The following is an 11,443-nucleotide window of genomic DNA, read 5'->3' on the forward strand; positions in this document are numbered from 1 at the left end:
TATCAAAAATTCTGGGCATTTATGCAGATTCACAGTTATGCTGTAACCAACAACATAAATCGAAGTCAGAAAGAAGGATTTTAATGAGTTCAGTGATCAAGTTCAAATGATGATTGTCATAATATAACCAACACCATCAGATCACTTTTTTCTTTGTTCAACTGGCGATTATAAGCCAGATACAACAGCCAAACAAAATCTAATGTTAATAATATATGGGTCAAGAGTCCAACTAAAGCAACCATTGATCGTCATAACGGTGGCTTACAATTTGAGATTTTCTCCTTCAGTGATTCTGCTTGTTAACATCAGGTGTCTTCAATAATGTTCAATCATCACCAAAATAATCACTTAATTATCTCATTAACTTAAACACTCTTGAGTGTGGACTCATACACTCCCAGGAGTGTTAATTTAACACAGGAGTGTTTGCTGTGTACAAAGAGCCGTAGTTAACTGACAAGCTGAGCCATATCGCATTAAATATCGCTGGCGATACGTCCGCGATATTGATGTGATTTGGCTCAGCTTGTCAGTTAACTACGGCTCTTTGTAGTAAATGCCGCTCCATCTGAAAGCAGGTGATGGTGATTTACTACTAATCAAGGAACCGGCTTTACTGACGAGATGCGCATAACAATATCGCGATTTAAATCGCCCAGCCCTACACTACAATATTACATATAAAAAGAAGATTTGTCATATTTGATTTCATGCCGACTTTAAATGTATTAACTCATATTTGATATGTGCTTATATTGTGAGCATATTATCTCTCTGAACTTATTTCATTTGAGTCCAATCAGGCCCGCCCACAGAAATGACTGGGCCCCTGAAAAGGTCCAGTGAATGGGCCCTCCCCAAATCTGCTATAGGCTACTCATATCATGCGTGTGCTCTCTCTCTCTCTCTCTCTCTCTCTCTCTCTCCTACATTAACACATACATTTAACTGAGAGAGACTTAGGGGCGCAACTACCCAGTGTCAGAAGGGTATGCAGCAACAATTTTGCTGTCACTGACTCTAGGGGGTAGGGGGGTTGGGGGGCACCCCCCGTAAGAAAATTTTGTGCTTTTTAATGTTAAATTCATCAATCTGGTGCACTTTGAGAGTTCAAAATTAAAAACTCCAACCCATATTCAGTGTGCAAATTAAAAATTAAAACCTCTTTTAGTTAGTGTCTGTCTACATTACACTACTACATGATGATAGTTATAATATTAATCCCATGATATAATAGCCATATATTGTAAAACAAATGCACTGAAAAATAAAGCTAACTTTCATAATTAGTTTTGTACTAATGTCTACCCGTCACTGGTCCGGATAACCATATAGTTCCAAAGAACCATGGGCCGCTGATCTACTTGTTTCATGGGCCGGTGTTTCAGAAAAAAAACTAACGCTGACTTTTTTTGACCAATGCATTACACCGGCACTAACCCAGCGCCGCCGATTAAGCAAAACAAAACAAAACGAATGTACAGTTTTATGGGCCATTAAGACAAAAAAAAGAAAAAAGTATGGGATGCATCGGCCCAAAAAGCACGTCGGCCCACTGGGAATCTCCCGGTAGTCCCGATGGCCAGATGGATCTACATGCCTGGACATCACACTTTAAATCCTACCTGTTGCCTTTCATCCACTTATTTAGCTGCTGTCTCACCAATTGACATGCCATCTCCTTTTCCCTCTTTCTTTTTCTATGTTTAGCCCCCGCCAGCTTTTTTGCTTTATTCATCTTTTTCGACGACAACTCACTACTCCTACCTGCTGCTCGCTCAGCGCTCACGGCGCCCGCGCCCGCTCGCGATATTAAGTACAACAAAAAATAGCTCAGACCATTTTCAGGAAAGGGGTGTTTCATTATGACACAGACTACATTTTACTCAAGCAACATTAAATAAAATGCTTTTTTTTTTTCTCACTTTCAACAATTAATGGTGCTATTTTGGTTCAAAATAAAATATGGTAACTTTTGCTTATATTTAGGATGAACATAATTATAGCTGGACTGCATGGGCCCCCTCTAGCGGCTGGGCCCCAGAAAACGTTCCCCTTTATCCCCCCTTATCGACGGCCCTGAGTCCAATGAAAAATATCTTAAATAATGAGATTTCCACTGGACCAGCAACTACACAGTCACCGCCTGTTAAATAAAGCAACATGCAGCATATCATCAATGTTTGTAGATCTTCTCCTGGACTGAAGCACAGGCTCTACTCTTCTGCACAATGGTGACCCAAAAAAATACAATTTACAGTAAAACTACTGGCAACAGTGTATATTATTATTTATTTATTTTTATAGTGTATATAATCCGATTCTGTGCAAGTATCTTTAAATGATAATGAGCAACTACTCACTATCCATTAAAAATACAAAAGGCTTGATTATTGAGAGTGTTTATGCTTTTTGAGGATTAAAAAAATGGGAAAGGAGTGAACTTTCATTGTATGGTGGTTGTGTCCACACACTGCAAAGATGTATTAATATGAAAAAAAACATATTAAAGTGGAGTTAGCATCCGATGATCCCTTTAACAAGCAGAAGTTAGTGCGCGTGCACATGAAAGGGGGGTGTGGGGGGTGGAGGAGAGAGAAGCATGAAGAGGGAAGTTAGCTAGAGTAGAGATGTCCTAGACAACAACAAGGACTAATGTTAAAAATGTATATTCTTGAGAATTTTGATATGGCCGACACACGACCAAAAAGAGACAATGTTCCGATGAACAAATAACAAAGAATAGGGAAAAGGAGAAGGAACGCGCAAGTCCCGAATTAACATCGGAAAAGCCTTCGAAAGGTAGCGAGAACTCCGCCGGCAGAAGGGCTTCCCATCCAACATTCAGGTGGCTCTGTTTCTGCTGGACAGGTGGGCAAATCCAGCCTGGCATTCATGACTGTTTCTGGAAGCACAGAAGGGGGGGGGGGAGGGGACGAGATGAGGAGGAGAGAGGGTCGAGCTAGCCTCCGTTTTGTTTGACAATACTTTGAACGTCAACAAGAAGTGACGTCACCCAGCATCGCTTAGAGCAGCTTTAACATCAGTTTTTTCTCTTGCTGCTTTAACTGTGTTTTTGCAAGCCACATTTGCCACACATACACACATTCACACACTCCAACGAGTTCCAACAGCAATTATTTATAATGAAGGATTTTTTTTAAGCACATCTGTCAGGGTATTGTAAATTACCTCTTTAGTTGTGATGTTCTATCCAGCCCACTAGGGGGACTCGAGGAGTACGGAATGCTAAAGTTACAGAGACAAGCGAATAAGGGGGTTCCTTATGTAAACAAGCTGAAAGACAGTATTGTTGTTCTATGCGGCTCTTCAATAAACATAATAGAGACGATTAATGCCTCCTTGCAAATGCATATAAGACAACATCATACAGGAAAAAAAAAAAAAAAAAAAAAGACAAACAAACAGAGCAACGGTGTCATTTAGACACACACAGATATATATATAAAAAAATCAGCACATGAATCTCAACAATGGTGTCACAGGTTAACCTGTTCTCTTTAGAAACTTAGACTTACAAACATACAACCATATCACTTGTACTGTGCATTGCCAGCAAACAACTAACATCGGTGTACACATCAGGAAGCTGTTATTGAGTTTTTGTTTATTTAGTCTAAAGTTTGTTACTGCTACATATTATTATACTTTTCAACTCTATTTATTTTCTTAAAATTCATCATTATTTTCATAAGTTTGTCATTATTAATGTGATATTTACCATTTATTTTTCTGCACATTTTCCACAAACCTTATTGCAGTCTTGCCGGTTCACACTCTGTATAACCAAACCCATTACATCTAGGTTAAAGTGCTTTTTAAAGCAACAGTCACATCACTTCCTGTGGAAGCTACCATTTTGGTGTGATGTCAGAGGGGGAGAATTTAGGAACATTCAATTTGTTGTTAAACTATTTTCCTGTTAATGGTTGATGTACTAGCTGTTTGGAAGTTTAAGTCTGGTTGTGTTGGGGTTTTATATTATTTGATTGTTACAAACTTTTTAGTTTGTTCCTGTTGTTGGTATGCCCTGTAGGTGGGGCTTCAGTCTATAGGCTTGCTGGCTGAAAGGATTTCAGTTCTGTGGACTCAGTAGGGATGGACAAATGAAGCCTCATGAAGAACAGATGCCTTCCCCTGATTGTTCCGGGAATAGATTTAAATTTTCGAGAGTGTTGAACACAGTGGCATCTGGTGTTAAGCAAACAATAAAGCAGCCAAAACTCTGTGAAAGCAGCAGGACGAAGCAGCCACCACACAGCCCCTAGATAGTTTCATGTTACATGCACAAATAAAAGCCTAACATTGTTTGTATGTTACATTTCTCTCTGTGATAAATTAATTCAACCATTAAACTGTGGCATTTAATGCCCGTATGAATTTCAATATGATGAAATAGAAGAATAATGTACACATATATGAATTGCACATAATAATTTGTAATAAAAAATAATTTGTATTCTTCATATTTATTGTATGACTGGGTATTTAAAAATGTAATTGAATAAGTCTGAAAGAAAACTTACTTGTAAAGTAAGATCTGGTGCTTTGAACATTCTGACATGCAAAATGAATTGTGCACTTGATGGACAGAAAGTGAGGTTTCGTTTGTCATTGGTCATGTGATTTCTATCTATCTATCTATCTATCTATCTATCTATCTATCTATCTATCTATCTATCTATCTATCTATCTATCTATCTATCTATCTATCTATCAGCTTGCAGCATTATATATATTGATCAAGAGAACAGTTTTCAAGAGAACCTCATTTCTAGTGCTAAGCCGGTCGGCAAGGCTGCCAAGGCACACATAGATAGTAAAACATGCGATCCCATGAAGAAGAAAAAAAAAAACAGTACGTCTTGGTGATAGATCTGCTTGTTTTTGGGGGGGGTTTGTTTCTATCCCTTCCTGTCAATGGCATCATTGTCATTGCTGATGCCACGCTTGTTTTCTCACTCAACAGCACATGTACTTATATCGTCTGTTTCTCTCATTACCCTGTGCAACTGTGTAGGGTGAAACTTTGCTTTACAATGTATAGCAATAGTCTTCTTTCCAGCTGTTGCACAACAGCGTTATTGGTATTGGGTGTACAACCTGTAAATGATCTGTTTGTGTTTGTGTTGCTTTGTTGGGTGGTTAATTCATGTATGTTACATGTGCAGCAGCAGCAGCAGCGTATCAGATCTATTCCCCCAAGACCAAATACATTAACATCACCATATCCATAACCAAGCCAATCTCTATTAGCATACCAATCTTCCGAGAGTTGGCATGACACAATGGCAGTTAAATTAAATGGCAGCTGAGTGATTTAATGCAGTCAGTTTCTACAAATGAAATGAGTTAACTCGAGTTTTAAATTAGAGCATTTATTTTTACACACTGTAAAGTACGGTAAAGAACTTTAAGATTAACAGTGAATTACTGACAACTTTTTTACCAATATTTTAACATTCATTTTCAGGACAATTTTTTACAATGTATGCTTCACTTGCAATCCAGTATAACATCTAATTTGTCCATTAAACTACAGAATATAAGTATCTCATGAAACATTTAGCTTTAAAAATGAATAGATTTAATATATTTCTGATCCATAGTTCTGTATCAACTGTAAACATATCAAGATCAAATATAAGATCAAATATAACACTGCTGAAGTATTGATAATCACAATACAAAAAGACCAAATAATCAAGTCATGAAGATGAATCCAGTCTTGTGAATAGAAAAGACAAAACGAGATTGGTGAGGTCTCATCTTCAGTAAAACAATGACAATTATGAGAAGGATAAAGATTTCTCATGGCTCTTAATATGCTTATGAACGTTTATTATATAATAGGCTTATTAGTTAAAATGAAGTCATTTGTGTTGTGGTGTTGGTTGAGGAAACACAGCTGTACACCACTGTTGTTTCTGTGTCCTTGTCCTCTGGATTACAAAGATGTCCAGTGTCTTTGATCTATAATCACAGGAAACTTTAGTCAACAGACCCCTCAAAGATCTCAATCTGTTTTTCAGGTTCACAAAGTTTAACACAAGATTATGATCATTCACACACCAGCTGCTGGAGATTCAATATCATTACAGAGTCGAGCAAGAAATAAAAATCCTCAAATAGTTTGTGCTGACTCACCTGTTCATAAATGACTGGATTAAACACTACAGTGGTGGACGACGGCAGACCTGAGCAATAGATCAACATTACAGTCATACTCAGATTACTGCTTCAAAACTCTTTATAATTTAATCCAGATAAAATTATCCCAAACCCAATTTTAAGGTTATCTTCAGTGTTGTATGTTCAAAATGCAAAACATTAGAGAAAAGGACTGTGTTTAGTGTAAAATATTACCTTTAGTCTTTTTCATTCGCACAGCCACTATAATCAGTGGAACTGCTATCAGGAGTAAAACTAAAGTCTCTGCAGTGATGATAATAAAAAATGAATCTGGAAAACACAAGAGGGAAACACTGTCTGGAAAACAGTAAAAAGAAAGAGAATATCCAAAAACCCAGAATAGAAACTGAATAATAAGAGACATATGATGATTACTAAAATTCATGTTACTATGACAACGGCTTGTCAGAATTTTCACTTCCTGTTCAAATTGTCCATATCTATGTTTACATCCACCTTTTTGTGTGCACATTTTGGGATATCACATAAAAAACACTGGATGGAAATGCCAAGATGCACATAAATTCTACAAATGTGCATAAAAAAAACGTTTGCACTCAATTGAGGAGGATAGATTTTGTATCCGATTAAAAGACATGCATATAAACTGTATACGATGGAAACACTTTTATCAAATAAATTCCTCGATGTGCTTCAAAAAAGACATGCGACACGATGGGACGACATAACTGGATTAACCAGGGGACCGATCTCGTTGCACAGCATCTGATATTTTGTTTTGCTCATTCTGCGTCTTGCTGGATGGAAACTGTGGTCATCCCGTGACCCCCGCAGCGCTACAGACCTGGCCCTGCATGCCACGAAGGCCACCGCCTAGGCCACTGAAAGAGCCATGGCCAGCCTAGTGGTGCTGGAGCGCCACTTATGACTTAATCTGACTGATATCAAGGACGCAGACAGAGCTGTCATCCTCGATTCACCAGTCTCCACCACTGGCCTCTTCGACCTCTCAGTAGACGGCTTCGCTGAGCGTTTCACTGTTGCACAGAAGTCTTCGCAGGCGATGCGCCACTTCCTTCCCGAGCGCTCCAGCTCTGCAGGACAGAGTCGTCAGAAAACAGTGCCAAGCCAAGCCAGCGCCTGCGACCACTCAGCCACAGCCAGCGTGTGAGCATCGACAGCGTCTAAATGCTACCCTCCTGAGCATCAGGAACCCTGGCCTAAGATATCCTATGAAGTACGGCTGGTGCTTTCCTTTCTACTAGAGCTGCTGGACGCGGAGTCACTTTCTCCATGGGCTTTGGGCTTTGTTCGTGCCCAGGAGAGGTGCGCCATGCCTGGGATGCACTTTTCAGGGAATCAACCCCCCATCTTTTCACGTCTATGTGGCCATAGCAGCAGGCCACGCTTCTGTGACCGGCCAATCGTTGGGTAGAAGCAACCTGATTGTTCACTTCCTGAAAGGGGCAAGAAGGCTCCACCTGCCGCGTCTTCTTACCATACCCTCTTGGGACCTATCAATGTTCAAAGGGCCCCCATTCGAACTGCTACAGTCGGCCAAGCTAAGGCCACTTTCGCTCAAGACCGCACTCCTGCTAGCATTAGCATCGGTCAAGCGAGTGGGTGATTTGCAAGCGCTCTTCATCAGCACTTCCTGACTTGAGTTTGGGCCTAACGACTCAAGTCGTCCTCAAGCCAAGGCACGGCTACTTAGCCAAGCTGCTCTCTACTCTACCGTAAGTTATTTCACTGTCTGCGCTTCCCCCTTCAGAAGACGAGCGACAACTGCACTTACTCTGCCCTGTACGGGCCCAAAGAGTATATAGAGCGCTCCGCCCAGTTTAGGCAGTTGTAGCAGCTCTTCGTATACTTCGGTGGCTGAACTAAAAGGCTCTCAGAAGACTTCCGGTCACGAAGCAGAGATTGTCCTGCTGGATAGTACTCTCTGGATAGAGAGCCTTCAATGCCCCATCGGTGTAAGAGCGCACTCCACCAGAGGCATGGCCTCTTCCTGAGCGTGGCCCAGGGGTGTGTCTATTGGGGACATCTGTGCGGTGACCGGCTGATCCTTACCGTCCACCTTCACCAGATTTTATAACTTGGATGTCCCTGTGCTGCAGGCACAAATCCTCTCAGTTTAGTTGGAGTTGACCTCTGAATGAGCTCGACCAGCCATTTACATCTCTGGAGGATCAGACCACAGTCTGAACCCCCTTCTGACCGGGCGCAATTCTGCCCTCTCTTAGCCCCTCTCTTGGGGTGGGATGCACCCCTATTGGCTCGCGCAGATGCGCTGCTTCGCCAGGTTCGTGCAGTTCCCCTCTGATTCCAGAGCTCTTCGCGGTTATGGCTGTGCAGTAGCACTGCGTTATTGAGTAAAAGGCTTCAATATTCAGAGAAAAAGGAGTTTTCCCCATAGCGTCTAGCGACACAATACTCGTTCCCATTATCTCAGAGAACCGATATTACATTTGTAACCGAGATGTTTTCTATTATTCATTATAGTAGAACTGTGATTCTACAGTGATTCTATAAGTGTATATATTTCAACAATGGTGACAACCAACAAAACGTTTCATGCTGCAATGCATGATGGAAACCACCATAGTACAATACTCACCCATGGCTCCCAGAATGCATTGCGGCATGGATAAATAATGCAGCTGAATTGTCTATTTTCTTTCATTCTTACTATTTGCCATTATGTTGCTGTTTTTATTGTGACATTAGTAGCTTGTTTTGTGATGTACATGGTTTTATTTGAATATTTTGTTGACTATCACCATTGTTGAGATTCATATGATTATGTCTGTGTGACTCTGAATGTCATAAAGTATTTTTTTTTAAGTTCTTCATAGCATCTGAATGTAATTCAAATACATAAAACCTAAATTTTGACCAAAATATTTTTTCGATTGTACTTCCCACTTTTGAAATCGTGATTATGAGCTTGTCTCGTCCAAATGCTCTGTTGTCGGAAAGAATAGGGATGTTATACATGCTATTTTCACTGTGTATAAAACATCAAATTCTTCAAATGATTATGCATATATGCGATGTAGCTGTTGTGGGAGAAACTAATAAAGAATAGCAGTTACAGCAGCAGTCGTTCTCCTCAGTGCCATGTTTAAAGTTTATCTCAGTCACAGGAACTTGTTCATCAATATTATCTCAGAGCTTCCCGTTAGTAAATATGACTTGGTAGGGCAATATATCCTTAGGGAAATATCCTTGCACTGACCAATCAAAATCAGAGGCAGATCATCAGAGGAGACAGGCAGAGCCTCCTAAAAAATACTATAAAATGAACATGCATTTTAATCATTATTCAGACCATTATGGTGATGATGACCAGCCACCACTCGAGTATTTCAAAGAGCTAGGGATGTTGCATCTGGTCAACCAGCATCATCACATTATCTGCACATCACTTCCACTTTGCTGTTCTAAACTGTCATATTCTGAGGGACATATATGTGTGTAAACAACTCACCAGACTGGACTGAAGCATCTGTTCTTGATTTTCCATTGTCACCCACATACAGAAAATAGGTCAGGCATCAAAATTACACTGTTTAACTGACATTACATGTACATTTAATGTGTAATTTGTTGTTAATTGTTTCTCACCTGAAACATGAAACTGAATCTCTGTTAGAAGGGGAGTGTAGATAGGATTGTTGGTGTATATCCCACAGAAATACACCCCGGCATCACGTCTTTCCACATCAGCAATAGTCACAGTGAAAACATGTTCCTGTTCGTTTACATTCAGAGAAAACCTCCCATTGGTGAACGAACTTCCAAATGCAGTAATAATAGACTCTAATGATCCATTCTGCACTTTGAACAATAGCTTGGGATGAGTTTTATATTCTTCTGGATATTTGCAGTGAATGACAGCAGTTCCTCCTAAATAAGCAGTCTGTTCCTCTGATCTCCCACAACACGACTCTGAAAACAAGTGTAACAAATCCTGTTACTGTAAAATTAAGTCTCAGGAATAAACGTAAGATGTTAAACCTGAAGCCCTGACTGAGGAAATGAGTAACATGGTAAATACATTTTCATTCTTACCTTGTTTCACATTGAAATCCACCGTGTGAATGGTTTTACTGCCGGCTTGACATCTGTACGTCCCGCTGTCGGTTACGGTCAGGTTTCTAATGAGCACACTGATCAAGCCCAGAGATTTATCTTCAATCATAGAGAATCTCTCTCCTGGGATCCAAAAATCATTCTTTACTTCTGTCATGGTTGTACATTCACTGCCAGACACTTTGCAAAAGCTTTTTGCACTTTGTCTTGTTTTCTCATTTTCATTTATATATACACAATTGATGATGACACTTCCTCCTGTGATGCCAGTCATGCCGTCAGCAGCATCACCCATGTGACCTGTCAATCATATTCAGTTCCTCTTTTAAGAGCCTTACAATCTCAGACTAACAAAAATGTAAAAATTCAAATAAAGACAGGCAAAACACATAATAACACAATGCTTGATAAGATTGCACTGGCAGATTTGACAAGGGAAACCGCTGGATAAGGTTTGAGGATGATTTATTTTTTTTTTATTTTTTTTTTGACACACGGTGGAAGTCCCACAATATTTTTGCAATAAAAATAAAATTAACAAAACAAAAAACTGTACAATTTTTAAAACAAGATCAGCTAAACAAAAAAGATCTGATCTGCGTATAGGCAAGCTCAAACCATATGCATATTATAACCCACACTCACACAAATACTACACTGTGCCTCTTTTATAGGCTTGACTCCTCCCTCTGGACCATACCACTCTCTACAGGCAAGGACGCTTTACATAAATCACACATATATATGGTTCCACAGGCTTAGACGTGACAATACTCATGATTTAATATCAGGTGAGTAAATAGTTACAGGCTGAGATACTGTAATTAAAAACGTCTGACCTTTAATCAGACAGATAGTGAAGAAGAGGAAGAAGAGGAAGGTCTCCATAATCACGAATGATACAACTCTGTGAATAATCCGCTTGTATTGTTCATCAGTCAGAGACACTGCGAGTTCTTCCTCTGCGTCTGGTTTTGTATTTTTATCTTGTGCTCTTAAAGAGTATTTTATAAAACAAACTGCTCCACCTCTTCCTTTTCCTTCTTGCTAAACTCTTCTGACTCACTGTGATGAAACACGTCCTGCTGTCACTGACACACAGACACTTAAACCAAAGACCATCTTTCTGTTCTTTTGTCTTGTGTGCAGGTTTACAGCTTCTGCCAAA

The 11,443-nt window shown here is 39.8% G+C and overlaps 1 protein-coding gene across 1 annotated transcript; it reads right to left on the reverse strand.

The window, feature by feature from the left end:
* Positions 1-5,400: 5,400 nt before the first annotated feature.
* LOC311078449 (polymeric immunoglobulin receptor-like) lies at positions 5,401-11,288 on the reverse strand. The gene is made up of 7 exons (XM_084107259.1): positions 11,115-11,288; positions 10,255-10,575; positions 9,808-10,131; positions 9,671-9,688; positions 6,391-6,486; positions 6,172-6,221; positions 5,401-5,997 (listed from the first exon to the last, which is right to left on the reverse strand). Exons 1-7 carry the CDS (start codon positions 11,161-11,163, stop codon positions 5,887-5,889), a joined length of 969 nt encoding a protein of 322 aa, XP_083963385.1. The 5' UTR covers positions 11,164-11,288; the 3' UTR covers positions 5,401-5,886.
* Positions 11,289-11,443: the final 155 nt, after the last annotated feature.

This window comes from Abramis brama (genome assembly GCF_963993115.1).
Source record: "Abramis brama genome assembly, chromosome: 2".
Lineage (NCBI taxonomy): Eukaryota > Metazoa > Chordata > Actinopteri > Cypriniformes > Leuciscidae > Abramis > Abramis brama.